The sequence below is a fragment of the Macaca thibetana genome, chromosome 16 (genome assembly GCF_024542745.1).
Source record: "Macaca thibetana thibetana isolate TM-01 chromosome 16, ASM2454274v1, whole genome shotgun sequence".
NCBI lineage: Eukaryota > Metazoa > Chordata > Mammalia > Primates > Cercopithecidae > Macaca > Macaca thibetana.
The window spans coordinates 1,039,228-1,056,003 of record NC_065593.1 but is presented as its reverse complement, the minus strand read 5'-3'; the positions used below and the strand labels follow the sequence as shown (position 1 = coordinate 1,056,003).

General features: G+C 48.7%; 1 protein-coding gene across 3 annotated transcripts in view; it reads right to left on the bottom strand.

Annotated features, from left to right (window-relative positions):
• Positions 1-16,776, bottom strand: part of USP22 (ubiquitin specific peptidase 22) — a 43,752-nt gene that overhangs the window by 11,119 nt on the left and 15,857 nt on the right. For 2 of the 3 annotated variants that reach the window (XM_050763906.1, XM_050763907.1), the window contains exons 3-8: positions 11,104-11,217; positions 9,136-9,237; positions 7,584-7,753; positions 5,372-5,519; positions 2,475-2,580; positions 830-988 (exon numbers count right to left, since the gene is read on the bottom strand). In XM_050763906.1, the coding sequence (XP_050619863.1) occupies positions 830-988; positions 2,475-2,580; positions 5,372-5,519; positions 7,584-7,753; positions 9,136-9,237; positions 11,104-11,217 (799 nt within the window). Of the gene's footprint in view, positions 1-829; positions 989-2,474; positions 2,581-5,371; positions 5,520-7,583; positions 7,754-9,135; positions 9,278-11,098; positions 11,218-16,776 lie in introns of all 3 variants that reach the window. The other variant, XM_050763908.1, reaches the window with a different exon arrangement.

The following is a 16,776-nucleotide window of genomic DNA, read 5'->3' as shown; positions in this document are numbered from 1 at the left end:
TAAAGTTTAGAAGGTTTTCCGCTGTCTTTACAATTGTATGCTACAGCTACTTAAATACATTTTTTTAAAAAAAAATCACTCACAGTTGTGGTGGCTCACGCCTGTGAGCACTCTGGGAGGCCAAGACGGGTGGATCACCTGAGATCACGAGTTCGAGACTAGCCTGGCCAACATGGTAAAACCCCCGCTCTACTAAAAATACAAAAATCAGCCAGGCATGGTGGTGCACACCTGTAGTCCCAGTTACTCAGGAGAATCACCTTAACCTGGAAGGCAGAGGCTGCAGTGAGCAGAAATCACACCACTGCATTCCAGCCTGGGCAACAGAGCACGACTCTGTCTCCAAAAACAAACAAAAAAATCACTTTGTAAATATTACTACTTATCCCAAATGAAGCAGTACATGCACAATTTCAAAAACAGCCCTAAGAGTACAGAACATCACAACTAAGTTTCAATCATGTGCAGAGAAGGCTGTGGACCATGGGGAGAGGGCCAGGCGCGTCTCAGCTCACACTCCGGGGTAGGTGATTAGAACAAGGGCTAAGGGAGCATCCAGTTTGGCTCTGGGTTCATTTACATGCGGAGGTTGGAATAGCAGATGCTGACACCGACACCTGGTGCTGTGCAAAGCTGGGGGAAAGAAATATCGAGTCATCTGGTCAAAACAAAGGACGAACTAGCACCAGAGACTGCAGCGAACCCAGGCAATGCCGCATCTTTGCCCAGGCTCTGTCCTGGGCATGTGAAAGAGCCTGCTTTGGTCCTGATGGAGCACAGCCTTCCCGCCAGAAGACTCGCCCTGGCCGTGTGGGTGCAGGCCTCTCACCGTCGCAGGCAGTCCGTGAGCGTGGTGGTTCCCGACACGTGGCTTTCCCCGTTTACCACGTTGCCCTCGCTCCCTGGGCTCAGGGGCCAGAACGGGGTGGAAGAGCCGGGGAGATCCAAGCTGATGTCCCAGAAGGGGTCGATGGTGGTGGAGACTCCACTGGAAGCAGAGGGAAAACAATGGCTGTGAGGACTGACACCAGCCCAGCTTGAGGCAGCCTGCGGGGGAGGCCATTCCCACATCCCTTCCTCGCTGTGCCCTTTGTTGCAGTGACACTCAGGTGGGATGGGGCAGGAGCGAGAGCAGCCGTGCTCACACCCAACGTGTCCTAGTTCCCAAGGTGGCCCTGGGGAGGGGCATGTGTGAACTCGGAAGGCGAGGGGCGCTCCTCAAACAAGGGCTTCCCAGTCTGGAGACCATCACAGTCACCGAGGGACTTAGGAGGAGGATAAACTCATGGGTCCCGTCAGAGGCTCTGAATTGAATCCGCAGGTCTATCTCAGCTGCATCTAGAACTTGGGGCCTGTGACCCTAGGTGACACTGGAGACCTACGCACACTTCTTCATGGAGTGTGGCTATTCAATGCTGCATTTCACAAGGCCAGTTCCTTGCTAGAAATTTATTTAACAATACAAAAAATGAAAACTCACAGACTGGGAAATTTACTCTTGATATTTACACAGGATTTAAATCTTGAGACAATCTCCTGCTAATGGAATTCAGCAGTTAAGGGACAGCGAGAAGGTCCAAATTGCTCAGAGCAAACTCGGTTTCTAATGCTCAGAGCCAAGGCCCCTAACGGTCTACGCTCCTTACAGAAAACAGCCCCGTGACACAGGCAGCACTGGCCTTTCCCGATATTTGCTGGTCTTAAACAGTTTAGAAGTGACGATCCATTCCGGGTTCTGAAAAATTTCGGCGCATCACGTCCAGGGTTTTTAAAACTTCAACTAGAGTAAAGAACAGAGCCAGGCACAGAGGCCCACGCCTGTAGTCCCAGTTACTTGGGAGGCTAAGGAGGGAGGATCGCTTGAGCCCATGGGTTCAAGGCCAGCCTGGGCAAAATAAAAAAGACCCCATGCCTTAAAAAAAAAAAAAAAAAAAAAAATACCAGCAGCATGCACTGAGGTTGGATGAGAGGGTCCCTCTGACCTAACAAAGCAGTGGATTCTCCCTGCACTCAACGCTTGGGGCTCTAAGCAGAGACCACACCCGAGAAGAATCAGGGCCACTACAGCAGAGAAAATGGAACCAGAAACCATAAAATAATGAAAACCAACACACTCTGAAACACATATGCAAACAATCCATCATGCATGAGCCACGCCTTCTTGAAGAGGGCTATTTTACTTGGTCCCTGGGTCAAGGGCTGTAAGATAAGAAATGGGGGAAGCTTCCAAGAACACACTGCTGGCTGTGGACAACAGCCAAGACCTCAACACAAAGGGCTCGCATCCCAAGGGGACACCTCCGCCAAGAGGAAGCACCCCCACCCCACAGCCTTCACTCTCAGGGCAGCTGTTAATCATTTTTCTTGCAGCCTCCTTAAAGACCTCTCAGAGCACACACAGCTCTGGAGACTGGGAGGATGTCAGTACGGCCCCAGAGGGTTTGACACTGCCGAGCATGCAGCCTCTCACTTACTGGCAAACTTGGCAGGTGACGTCTGACTGCAGCCCGCCCGTGAAGATCTGGTCTATGATGCAGTTGCAGTGGTTGGGGTTGTTGGCCTTCTTCCCGTTGTCATCACCTGGGGACAGACCACGGCTCTGGGATTAGCATCTGCGCGCCCCAAAGATGGGGAGTCTCTATGGAAAGAGCAGTTCACCCTGCAGAGGCCTGGGGAAGCCAGGGCCGGTGCTTTAAAAGGCCACATGAGGACATGCCTCATTTTAGCAGAGGGTCTCCTTGTTATTTTAATGTGATGAGAAATTACAGCACTTGGATTTTCAATGTTCCTTTTTCTCATTCCCTAAGAGCCCCACAGCTTCAATCTCGCCAAGAAAACCCACCTAAAGCCCAATGACTGAGCAGGGTAATTGATTCCCATTTTCATACAAAGAATGACTGAATCAATATTGTTCCGGTGAGACAGCTGAACATACAGTGGGCCAGGTACACCTGGGGAAGCCCCATACAACCCCGCTCCCTGACTAGGTAGCATGGTGCCCCGAGTTCAGAAAGTGACACCGCAGGACACTCTCAGGCTGTCCTCATCAGTTGGAGCCCCCGGGGGACAGGGTGTCTTCCAGTCAGTTGCATCTGGAAGTGCCACTCCCATCCTCTCTATTCAATACACGCTTCATTCATATTCATGTGTGCGGATCTGCAAAGAAGAAACTTAAGTAGCAGAACTTAATTCATACGTGGAATACATATTCTAAATAACTTCACTAGACAGTGGGGACAGGGCACGAGGCCACCTGTATATATGTCACAGTTCAAAGACACTGAATCATGACAGAGGAATAGAGAGTGGCCATTTAGTCTTCTGAGAGGGATCTCAAATTCATGGGACAAAATGTTAGGGGACAAGAATATCCATACAGGAAGACGCAAAGAATGATGAACAGAATGGCCGGGCGCGATGGCTCACGCCTGTAATTCCAGCACTTTGGGAGGCCGAGGCGGGCGGATCACGAGGTCAGGAGATCAAGACCATCCTGGCTAACACAGTGAAACCCCATCTTTACTAAAAATACAAAAAACTAGCTGGGTGTGGTGGCACACGCCTGTAGTCCCAGCTACTCAGGAAGCTGAGGCAGGAGAATCACTTGAACCCAGGAGGCAGAGGTTGCAGTGAGCTGAGATCGCACCACTGCACTCCAGCCTGGCGAGACGGCGAGACAGTGAGACTCTGACTCAAAAACAAAAGAAAACAAAACAAAAGTCGATAAACAGAAAGATGCCGTGGAGGCCAAAAGGATAAACAACTGCACGTAACCAAGGGCACATGGCCAGGCCACCTTGCTAAATGGCTCTGGCAACCACGTTTCTAAACAGAAGAACCCGACATCAGACATTTCCAAGGGAATTCTGTCAGAAGCACGTCAGTGGTTTGGTCACATTTTTGGTCATATGACTATTTTAACAGCGATGCATTTTTGAACAAGTGATTTTTAGAACATCTTTCTGCTGCTTGCAGAAGGCTCTTCGTTATTCTGACTAGGTGCTTGAGATAACAGCGTAGTCGACTTCCACAGTGCTCTTTCCTCTCATAAATCATACTAGGAAATAAAACTCTACCTAAGCTACTAAACACTAAGTAACTTTCATTTGATTTCTAGGGTAAGAATTAAAAGGATCACGCAGTTTTTCAGAAGGAAAAAAAAAAAGCACCAGAAGAAAACAGAATCCAGTCACATTTGACCAAAACCAGCCATTTTAGCTCAACTGTGGGTTGTTTCTGGGCTGTGATCTCAGAACCCATAGGGTGTGCGTCAGCGCCTAGCCCCGGCTGCACAGCCCTGAGACTGGTGAGAAGCGATGGGAAGGCCAGCCCACCAGGCTGTTCAACTCGGTGAACTGTCAGAACAGGACTCTGTTCTCTAAAAGACTCCAAGTTAAAATTAACCAGTAGGATATCGCCTACAACTAGCTGTGCCAGCCCAGAAGCCACAGGTAACTCACAAGCAACCAGGTGCCCTGTTAGCTGAGGGCATGGCTTCTCAGAGTGTGGCATCTGAACCAGCAGCATCAGCATCGGCTGGCAACCAAGTAGGAGTGAAGCAGCCCTCGCCCCCCGGAGACCTGCTGAATCAGAAACGCCAGCACGGGCTTTAGGAAGACCTGCAAGTGACCAGCCCACTGTGTGAGAATCACCCCTCAGTCTCTCTGCCTGTAGAGACAGACTTCAGCTGCAGGTCTCTCACACTGGGATCTCCACCGTGAGGAGTGCTGAGGAGCCGATCTTGGCTGAAGTCATTCAGTCCTAGCCTCCCACCTCCAGCCCTAAGAGCTGCCCCCGCCAACTATCAACAGCACACACCTCTGAGAACCTCGTGAGGGCCCCACCCTGGGGCCAGGCTGTGGGACGATGTTGTGGGAGATGGCCCAGGCCCAATGAGACCCCAAGAGAAGCTTTGCTCGTCCTGTGTCCCAGCTCTCCGGCTATTTCAGAGCAACCACTAGTCCTTCTGGAGAGTCCCCAAGGGGAAGGAGACGGCTGGCTGAATGTGTTTGGGGGATGTCCAGAAGCCTCAGGCCTGATAACCCACAGGATCCCAGAAATGCCAAGGCAGGCAGGGGCCTCAAAGCACAGGCCCAAGAGGGCTCCAAGAACTTGCTGTTCACTGTGATGGGTCACTGAGGACCTGCCATACTGCTGGAACTACTTCCTCGCCTCTTAAAAACAAACCAGGAGGAGCCTCTCTGAGGTCATTAGTTATGGTGACCTCAGAAACAAATGACAACAAAGGCTACAAAACAATGGAACGTGTCACCTGTGCCCCTTTCTGCACGAGCGCACACGCTCGCTTTGCTTCCTTCCCCTTCGAGGAAAACATCCTGCGCTGGTGGAGGGCACAGAGCCCAGCGCCCACCTTTGCAGTGTCGGTGGAGCACATCCAGGGCCGCGATGAGGAACTCGTGGGCATCCTGCTGCTCGTAGCCTGCCAGGTGCCTCGCGTGGGTCCACACCAGGTGCAGCAACTTATAAGGGATGTGAGGGGACCGGTGTCCGGAGTAAAACTGCCAGAGGGTGGGGAAAGGAAACCTTGTCAGGAATAAATGTAGACTCTGAACACAGAGTACACACAATCAAAACCTTTATCAGATGCCTACCATTGGCTGTGGTTCATTTGACACAAATGGTTCAATTTTACTTTTCTACTTTTTGCAAAGTCTATTTTTATCTGGGCTCATTGGACTTTTTGAGTCCTCATATGAATTTTTACCTTTCCACCATCTAGTTTTCCACATATAAGCCTAAAAGATGAATTATGACTTGCTACTATGAGATCACATGCAAATAAAAGTGACTCGATTTGCCCAATACTAGTTTCCTCAAAGCACCAGCCAAACCACTCCGGCCCATGGACACCAGCACCGCCACAAAGGGAAGCACATCACTGTGATGATGCAGAATTCACCAGCATCAGCCACAGGACTCTCTGGCTCTGAGGCTAATAGGAATGAGCTCAGGGCTTGCCAGCCAATCAATCCTCTCCACCAGCTCCATTCAGGACCCAGACCCAGCAGCACACCTTCTATCCCACGGCTTCCTCACCAGGTCAGACCCACAGAAGGGTCTTGCCTGTGCAAATACAGAATTCATGACAGTTTTATTCCTCATCAAAAAACCCCAAAACCATAGACCACCCAAATGTGTCTGAATTGGGAAACAGACAACCATAGCCCATCTACATAATGGAACCCAACTCAGCCATCGAAAGCACACGTCATGGATGCGCGCAAGACACGGGTGAATCCACCCAGTATTATGTTAAGTAGGGACAGCCAGATTCTGAAAGGCTACTTCCTGCATGCATCCATCCGTATGATGTGCTGGTAAAGGACACTCAAGGGACCGAAGACAGATCGGCGGCTGCCGGGGTCTGGGGACGAGGGGTTGACTTCAGAGGGGCATGAGGGAGTTTGGGGAGGTGACGGCTCTTCATCTTGAGTAGCAGCAGTTACAAAACTATGCATTCATCAAAACCCATCTATCTATACACTAAAAGGTGGATGTGACTGTAATTTACACCTTAACAAACCTGAGTCTAAAAACAATCTAACACAAGGAGCTTATCACTAAAGTCAGTGACACAACCACCCACCAACTTCCCAGCTGCCCCCTCCTCTCTCCTATTTGGGCCGTGCCCCCAGCAGTTATGGCACATTGCAGGTACTTTGAGGAAATGGCTTAGGCACAACCAGAGGCTGGCAATCTGTTTTTGAAAGGCCCAGGCAGTAAATAATTTCAGCTTTCCAGGTTGAATAGCCTCTGTCCAAACGCTCAACTCTGCAGCTGTGTTGCAGAGCTCAACTCTGCAACTCCACAAAAGTGACCAATGACCAGACATACACGAGTGAGCCGGCATGGCTGCGCCTCTCAGAGGTTACCAACAGAAACAGGCCAGGGCTGTTGGCTGGCTGCTGTGCAAGGCACCTGAAGAACAGGCACCAGCCTGGTTATTAGTTGAGGTAACTGAGCTGCTTCAGCTCTGAGAAGCATGTCTGAGTCACGGAGCCGGTGGGGGCTGAGGCGGCAGCCGTGATACGCCTTGCCCTGAGCGCTGCCATGCTCTGACGCCAGGGACAGACGTGGACAGGAATGCTACACATGCAGCCCACAAGAACTGCCAACGTGTAGCACGTAGCTCATGAGGACAGAGGCTCTGACTGGGCATGCTTAGAGAGGCCTGGCAGCGGAGGAGACCCACATACCAGGGCGCAGGAGGGTGGCACATGCATGCCTTTCTGAGCCAGGAAGGTAGACCATGGAGGAAGAGGAATGGGGAGAATCACCCGCCTTTAGAGACAAATGTCACCCGCCAGGGAACTCTCTGCCACACGCCTCTCAAAGAGCTCTTCCTCATTCTGAGTCAGCAGCCCGTCCCCCCAAATCATGTCAGGTCTTCCCTTTTTGGAAAACTGTGTTTTCCATAATAGACATGTATATTAAACAGTAACTTACTACAAAAGGTTCTAAATGTATCTCTCTTTATCAGGGTCCACCCTATTGAATTTTTTTTTTTTTAAGTGGAAACAAAGTAACAGAAATGCTCCCCTGCATTAGTCAATGGTGCTCACCTCCTGAAACAGTGAGGACATCTCACAGACCAGACAGGAGCTGGGGCTCTGCATCTCACAGCGGTGCCTGTCAGACAGGAAGAAGTCCCGCAGAAGTGGCGTGTGGGTCAGCGCCTGCACGATGCAGTTCATGAAGCACGTGTTCCCAAGGTTGATGAGCCCGCGCAGACCTGGACACAAGTCGCCGGAGAGCCAGGGTTACCCATGTGCTGAGCCACAGGTGCCGCTGGATCCCAGCGGCTTCCTCTACCTCTACGTACTCATTTTCTTTCATTCATTCATTCAAGAAGCCGGAAAACGATGAGGTATCGCATTTTGCTAGTTTTTACGCCACTTCTACACGAACGGTATTGAAGAATGTCCACCACCATCGCCCCCTCCCACTTCGGCCATTGTATGCTTTGACAGAATTACACAAATATAGTTTCTACGGCAACAGGCCAGGTCAGAGTGGAGCCTAACAAACAAACAAAACAGCTTTTTAAAAATGTTCTACGGCAAGCCTGTAATCCCAGGGGAGGCCAAGACGGGCGGATCAGAGTGGAGTTCGAGACCTAACAAACCCCGTCTCTACTAAAAAAACAAAAAAAATTAGCTTTTTCCCGGCTAAAAGGCTGAGGCAGGAGAGAATGTTAAAAACTTGCAGGATGAGATCCGGCCACTTCCACCCTGGGCGACACGAGACTCCGTCTCAAGGGGAACATCACACACCGGGGCCTGTCGTGGGGTGGGGAGAGGGATAGCATTAGGAGATATACCTAATGTAAATGACGAGTTAATGGGTGCACCACACCAAACACGGCACATGTATACATATGGAACAAATCTGCACGTTGTGCACATGTACCCTAGAACTTAAAGTATAATAATTTTTTTTAAAAAATGTTCTAGGGCCAGGTGCAGGGGCTCATACTTGTAATCCCAGCATTGTGGGAAGCCAAGGCATGAGGATCACTGGAGCCCAGGAGTTCGACACCAGCCTGGGAAACATGGTGAAACGTCTCTACGCAAAACACAAAAATTAACCAAGCATGGTGGTGTGCACCTGCAATGCCAGCTACTTAGGAGGCTGAGATGGAAGGATCACTTGGGCCCAGGATCACTGCTCGGAGGCTGCAGTGAATTGCGCTCCAGCCTGGGCGACAGAGCAAGACTCTGTCTCAAAAAAAAAAAAAAAAAAAAAAAAAAAGTTCTAAAGGGTATTCCCTCAATTTGTAGAAAATTCAGCGAACACTTACACTCACACACATTTCTCTCCCTGAAGATTACTGTGCCCAGCCTCACCCTGGCCAGAATCAACTTGAGTCCCTTTACCCACACAGACACCGAAGGCTGTGAGGGCAGGGCCATTGCCACACATCACTCTGCACCCCACGCCCACTGCAGGTCCCTGCAGAAAACAGGTGCTCAAGAGCTGGTCGCTGAGCACATCGATGAGTGACAGTTATGCAGGGCTTCAACAGAATCATGTGGATTTACGAAACTCACAATTCTGTATTTACTTTTAAAGCCCGGAAAGAAACCCAGCTGAGTGATGACGCCCTCCACCCACCTATGGTGCAGTTCGAGGTGATCTTTCTCCTTTTTGGGTTGTGCTTCAGCAGTTCAAGCTCCCGTTTGGTTGGTTCCCAAGTTGAAAACTTCTCTCCAGCGCCTAAAGCAAGCAGATGAAGGATAGTTCCAAGTGCTATTAGCTACATTTTCACATCAAGTGTGCTTACGCATAAAAGCTGTGGCGCTGTGCTGTCTGTCAGGGTGCACATTTCAGTGGGCGACATCCACAGCACCACGGCTTTCTCAAACTCGACTATGCTGACACGGGCTACACACAACACTTAAAGGAGCTTCTCACAGAGGGCATGAGCATGTGAGCTACGTTTCCTGCAAGAAGAAAAGCAGCACCTCCAGTCAAAACTACCCCAAAGCCAATGCCGAAACAGTTGTTTTTCAAATGTCTTCCATCCTTCAGCACACAGATGGCAGCATCAGCACCAACGGGAACTTACATGAAGGATTCTCCTGCAAACAAGTGAAATTGAAGGAGAGAGCAATGCACTTTTCAGCAAACTGAAATAGCATAAACACAGCGTAGAGTTACCAAACTAAAATAGATCCAACAGTTAAAAATGTGTGTGCCACAAAATATTTAAAGAGAGTGGTAGAAATGCTAATCGGCATTGTATTCCATTCAACGCATACCCTATGCACTCAGAGGTCCTTGTTCCATGCCAACCAACATTTATGAATACTTCAAAATACTTTAAGAGACACGTCATGTTGGATAGATGGAATTATAAAATGATTCTAGAAGAATTCCATTTTAATCCTGGACATACATTTCTCAGGCCTGTGCTTTAAATGCTCTGCACAAAACAATACACCCACACTTAGTCACAGTGTTATTACATTTCTGAGAGTGTTCCCTGAGAAGAGGGAACACAAGTCAAAGACTGCTCCAGAAAAGACTTGTTAAACACAAGTAACTCTGCTCACTGAAAGAGCCCTTGTTGCTATTCCTCCCTTCTCAAAACACTGCGGTGTGTTCAATGCAGAGTAATCAAGGCAAGAACGTAAAACAGGTGTCAGGTTCATATGTTTCCTTTGCCAACAGCGATGGCTTTGCTACTGGAGAGATCAGATGCTCACCTGTCAACTGGGGCAAACCACACCTGCCACTATGTCGCTATCACTGTCAACCACTACGAGCATCTGTCAGAATTAAAAACCAAAAAAAAACACAAACAAACTCAGGGAAGCCAAGACGAAATAAATGATAAAGCAAATGTTTGCCCCTCTCTGTGCAGCCAATAACCAGAGCGTGTGGCCACAGAGAGGCAACAGCAAGTGCGAAACCCACGCTGGTGCAAGAGCCACGAGGGCAGCTCACAGGATTGCAAGGATCTGACTGTGCAGTGGAGCTGCTGGGAGACTCTGTTTCCATGTGGTGGGTTCACGCTGCTGACATGGATTTAACATCACCCAAACAGTCCAGAGTTTTAAAACAGATTCTACGACAACTGATCAGAAAATAGTCTGCTCTCCTGGGAGGGAGGAGGTATGTTTACACATAACATTACTGCAAAGAGATCGCTTGCTAGAATTCAACAGAGCTGAGGGCAAACCACTCAGGGACGTCCAGATACGGAGTCGCCTGTCCCCGAGAGGTGTGACCTCGCCACACTGGTTCAGCCCCACATCTGCAGGTGCGCTGTGGGAGAGCTTAAGTACTGCTGGAGTTGTTCCCCTGACCCAGCTGCGGGCCCTGGGGGACCTGCAAGGGAACACCTTGGAAGCAGTCCCAGGCAAACAGGCAGCTATGCATGCCTCAACGCTAGCCCCCTCCCCTGCCGTGCGCACAGCTTCAGCTGACTCCACTGTGGGCCCTAGGGGAAGGTAGGGGGCCTGTTCCCACCAGCCCACCACTTCCCACCTAGCTACTTCTCTTTCTCCTACTGGGTCTGCCCTTGATGGACATGAGGGAACTGCAGGATCAAGCAGGTAAATTGAGGCGGAACCAAACCTTGCATTTTCCAAGCCTTCCGCTGCTCCTCCTTGGCGATTATTTCCATGTCTTTGTCGTAGATGTAGTCCTGGCACAGAAAGCAGTAGATGCCTCCGTACATCAGATCAATGGCTGAGGAGAGAAAGGAGGGAGGAGAAACCGATTGAATTAAAAACCACAGGGTAAGGCTGCAAGGCAGAGTTAAACACAGTGAGGTTCTGTAGACACTGACTGTCCATAGCACCTTCCTATGCACAAGTGGGGAAGCCAGTCCAGTGGGGTCTCCTATCCTGAGCAGGTGAGGGGCATGCACTGTGTTTGGCAGCTCACACCCAGGGCTGAGGTGTCTAAAAAACAGAGGCAACCCACACATACTTTTCAAAGCAGCCAATACTCCAGGATCGGGACCTCTGCCACCTTCTCTGCGTGGTATTTAAAACTGGTACAACTGCATTGGATATTTTCAGTCCTGGCCACCTGACACGGAGTGACTATGCTTCCCTCCATCTAGATTCCTGACACCATCACCATAAAGAATGTGACAGCAACTTGCTGTGACTTTTGTGATTGGCGGCATTTGCTACTCTTACCTTAAGGACAGGGGGAAAATAGTTTCTTATCAGATGACCTTCATTGACATCTTGACCCAGAGTTACCTGAAGGTGGGTCTTCCACCACAGTTTCTCAACTGCATCTTCTATAAAACGGGACTAATAGGCTGGGAGCTGTGGCTCATGCCTGTTATCCCAGCACTTTGGGAAGCTGATGTGGGCAGATCATTTGAGGCCAGAAGTTCAAGACCAGCCTGGTCAACACGGTGAAACCCCATCTCTACTAAAGTACAAAAATTAGCCAGGCATGGTGGCACACGCCTGTAACCCCAGCAACTTGGGAGGCTGAGGCATGAGAATAGCTGAAAGCTGGAAAGGGGAGGTTGCAGTATGCCAAGATCTTGCCACTGCACTCCAGCCTGGGCAACAGAATGAGACTCTGTCTCAAAAAATAAAAATAAAAAAATTATAGTAATACTAGTATATTCTTTTTACAAACAAGAAGAGATACAATATGTATGTATGAATTTCAATTTTCTAAAACAGTCACAAGAAACTGTTCATAGTCGTTTCCTTTGAGGAGAAGTATACCTTTTCGTGTCATTTGAACTTTCTAATCGTGTGCATGTCCAGTTTTTAATTGTCAACATAAACCTTTATTTTATGGAAATATCCACTTTTGCTTTCTTTGTTAAAAGGAATAATTTGTAAAAAGTCAAAAAAAATAAAATAAAATAAAATAAAATAAAATAAAATAAAATAGGACTAATAGCTTGGGCTCTTAATTATTTTATTTATAAAAGCAAGTGAGATAAAGTCCTCTGAGTGCCTGAAAAAAGGTACTGTCTCCATTTAACAATTTAAAAACAACCGGGGTTGGCCAGGCGCGGTGGCTCACGCCTGTAATCCTAGCACTTTGGGAGGCCAAGGCGGGTGGATCATGAGGTCAGGAGATGGAGACCATCCTGGCTAACACAGTAAAACCCTGTCTCTACTAAGAGTACAAAAAATTAGCCGGGCATGGTGGCACGTGCCCGTACTCCCATCTACTCGGGAGGCTGAGAAGGAGAAAGGTGTGAAACTGGAAGAGAAACTCAGCATGGTGGCTCACACCTGTCATCCCAGCGCTTTGGGAAGCTGAGGTGAGTGGATCACTTGAGCTCAGGAGTTCAAGACCAGACTAGGCAACATGGTGAACCCCCATCTCTACAAAAATTAGCCGGGTGTGGTGGTGCATGTCTATGGTCCCAGCTACTCAGGAGGCTTAGGTGGAAGGATGGCTTGACTGAAGTGAGCCAAGACTGCACCACTGCACTCCAGCCTGGGCGAGAGTGGCAGACTCTGTCTCCCAAAAACAAAAAAGTGGGGGGAAGAGTAGGGCTTAAATCCACGCAATGTCAGACACCTGGGAAGCAGCAAGGCACAGAGGAAAGAGCATGGACTGAGAGTAACTGGCACCAGCCCTCACTCTGCCACCTGCCAACTGTGTACCCTTCATCAGTTACTCCACGCCTCTGAGCCTCAGTTTCCTCTGCGGTAAGATGCTGATAGCAACTGCACTAGTGCTTCCCAGGGCTGTGTGATGGTTAGGTTAGTATATAATTTAAGTGCATCCCCAGATAAACAGGGAAGTCTTGGAACATCAGTTGTATTCTATTTCATGTCTTAAGCTACTATGACTTAGACTGTGGTAGCTCTCTGAAGTCTTCCAAAGCAGATCTGTTGAAACTCAAAATAGCAGTTTAAGATTCCCAAGGCTACCTTCTGCCCTACTCAAAAAATTCACAAAATGCCAACAACGATGTTAAAGTCCTGGTGGGAGCTGTCGCAGAGCTCAGCCATCAACCCTTTGCCACTTCCTGTTCATCAGCAGTACAGCCCCAGCACATGGACATCACAGAGAAATCCTGACAGAGACAAGTTTACAATAAGGGTGATGAGAATTTACAGTAAGGCCGAGACATTCCGTGAAAAACAGCCCACACATATAGCTGACAACAAAAACTCTACCCTGGGAAGACAGATCACCATTCCAGGGCCTACTATGTAAATCCTTCTAGATTTAGGCCTTCTTTAAGACGCCTTCACACTGCAACACTCCCACTGCCTAAAACCAACTGACATCCACAAGGCGTCAGGACCATTCGAGGGGAGAGGATATCTCTTTAACAAATGCTGCTGGGACAACTGTATATTCACATACAAATCCTTACCTCATACCGTATACAAAAATTAACTCGAATGGATCACAGACCTAAATAGTAGAACCAAAAGTATAAAACTCGTAGAAGAAAACACAGGGGCAAGTCTTCGCGACCTCGGATTTGGTAAGCAATTCTTAGATCTGACACCAAAACCACCAGCAACAAAAAGAATAAACTTGGCTGGATGGCGGCAGCTCACACCTGGAATGCCAGCACTTTGGGAGGCGGAGGCGGGAGGATCACTTGAGCCCAGAGTTCAAGATCACCTTGGAAACATGGTGAAACCCCATCTCTACACAAAATACAAAAAATTAGCCAGGCATGGGGGTGCGTACCTGTGGTCCCAGCCACTTAGGAGGCTGAGGTGGGAGGACAACTTCAGCTTGGGAGGCTGAGGCTGTAGTGACCTGTGGCTGTGCCACTGCATTCCAGCCTGGGTGACAGAGTGAGATAGTGTCTCAAAAAAAGAAAGAAAAGAAAAAAGAAACTGGACTTCATCACCATTAAAAACATCTGATCCTGTGCTTCAAAGGACACTATCAAGAAACTAAAAAGAACCTACAGAAAGGGAGAAAACATTTGCAAATCATACATCTGCGCAGAGTCCAGCATCCAGAATATACCCACGCACCGCAACACACGTACACACTGTATAATGTGCATGTGTACATACGAAGAGCAACCACCACCGAACAGTCCGATTAAAAAAACGCAATGGATGTGACCTGGTATTTCTCCAAACATACAAATGGCCCAAAAGGCACATGAAAAAATATTAAACATTATTGGTCATTAGGAAAATGAAAACAAAAGCCACAATGAGATACCATTTCACACTCACTATGAGGGGTATTAAAAAATAAATGTTGGCAAGGATGTGCACAAACTGGAAAGCTTGTCCATCACCGGTGGGAATTAAAATGGTGCAGCCACAAAAGAAAAGATGGTGCTTCACATAAGTTAAGCAGAGTGATTTGATGACCCTGCCAGCTCACTTCTAGGTGTACATCCAAGAGAAATGAAAACATGTCCCCCTAGAATTACACATGATGTCCATAGTGGCACTATTCCTAAGAGCCAAGAAGGTGGGAACAACCCAAACGTCCATCAGCAGATGAACGGATGAAAAATGTGGTCTACATACACAATGGAGCGTGACTGAGTCATAGGAAGGAATGAAATACTAATCCATAACACAACTCGGATGAATCACAAATGCATGCTAGCAGAAAGAAGACAGACACAAAGGGCCACATGTTATATGATTCCACACATATGAAATATCCAGGATAGGCAAACCCACAGAGACGGAAAGCAGATTCCAGTCACCAAGGGACAGGAGAGAGCGACAGGCGGTGATCTGTTAATAGCGCATTCCTCTACGGTGCAAAAAAGTTTTGAACTAGAGAGGTGGAGGACACACAACACTGTAAATGTGCTAAATGTCACCGAGTTGTAGACTTAAAAATGGTTAACTAGGCCAGGCGTGGTGGCTCAAGCCTGTAAACCCAGCACTTTGGGAGGCTGAGGCGGATGGATCACCTGAGGTCAGGAGTTCAAGACCAGCCTGGCCAACATGGTGAAACCCCGTCTCTACAAAAATACAAAAATTAGCTGGGCATGTTGGTGTGCATCTATAATCCCAGCTACTCGGGTGGCTAAGGCAGGGGAATCGTTTGAACCTGGGAGGCAGAGGTTGCAGTGAGCTGAGACGGCGCCATTACACAGTGTGATACTGAGGTGACAGCTTCCAGATGTCCATAAGAAAACAACTGGATCATAAACACATCATAGAAGCCAGAGGTATATTTTGCCTTAAAATCATCTCACTTCTTTTTTATTTTTTTTGAGTCTTGCTCTATCATCCAGGTTCGAGTGCAGTGGCTCGATCACAGCTCACCACAGCCTTGACCTCCTAGGCTCAAGTGATCCTCCCACCTCAGCCTCCTGAGAGAGTAGCTGGGACCACAGGCACACACCACCATGCCCTGCTAATTTTTAAATTTTTTTGTACAGACAGGATTTTACCATGTTGCCCAGACTGGTCTTGAGCTCCTGGGTTCAGGTAATTTGCCCACCTCAGCCTCCCAAAGTGCTGGGATTACAGGTGCAAGCCACACCGCTCCTCCCTCGTCTCACTTCTTTAAAACACAACAGAAAAAAAATTACTAGGAACAAAATCAGACACACTGTGGCCAGGCATGGTCGCTCAGGCCTGTAATCCCAGCACTTTGGGAGGCCACAGCCGAAGGATTGCTTGAGCCCAGGAGTTCAAGACTAGCCTAGGCAACACAGTGAGACCCTGCCTCTACAATTTTTTTTTTTTTTTGAGACATATTCTCGCTCTGTCGCCCAGGATGGAGTACAATGGCCCGATCTCAGCTCACCGCAACCTCCGCCTCCTGGGTTCAAGCAAGTCTCCTGCCTCAGCCTCCCAAGTAGCTGGGACTACAGGCACCCGCCACTGCACCCACCTAATTTTTTTTGTTATTTTTAGTAGAGACGGGGTTTCACCATGTTGGCTGGGATGGTCTCAATCTCCTGACCTCATAATCTGCCTGCCTTGGCCTCCCAAAGTGCTGGGATTACAGGCGTGAGCCACCGCACCCGGCCAACAAAAAATTTTTAAACATAGGAAGTCACTCGGCCTCCCAAAGTGCTGGGATTCCAGGTGTGGCGGTGTGTGCCTGTGGTCCTAATGAGAGGCTGAGGTAGAAGGATCTCTTGAGCCCAGGAGGTCAAGGCCGCAGGGAGCCAGGACTGCACCACTGCACTCTAGCCTGGACTCCAGACAAAGCAAGACCCTGTCTCCAAAAAAAAAAAAAAAAAAAATTCAGACACACTTTTCGTGTCAGCCTCAGTTAAATCCGTGGGTCTTCTCCTTTACCATGAGTACTCCTTGTAGAGAGCTGTACGGGACGTGGGTGCAGTAACCT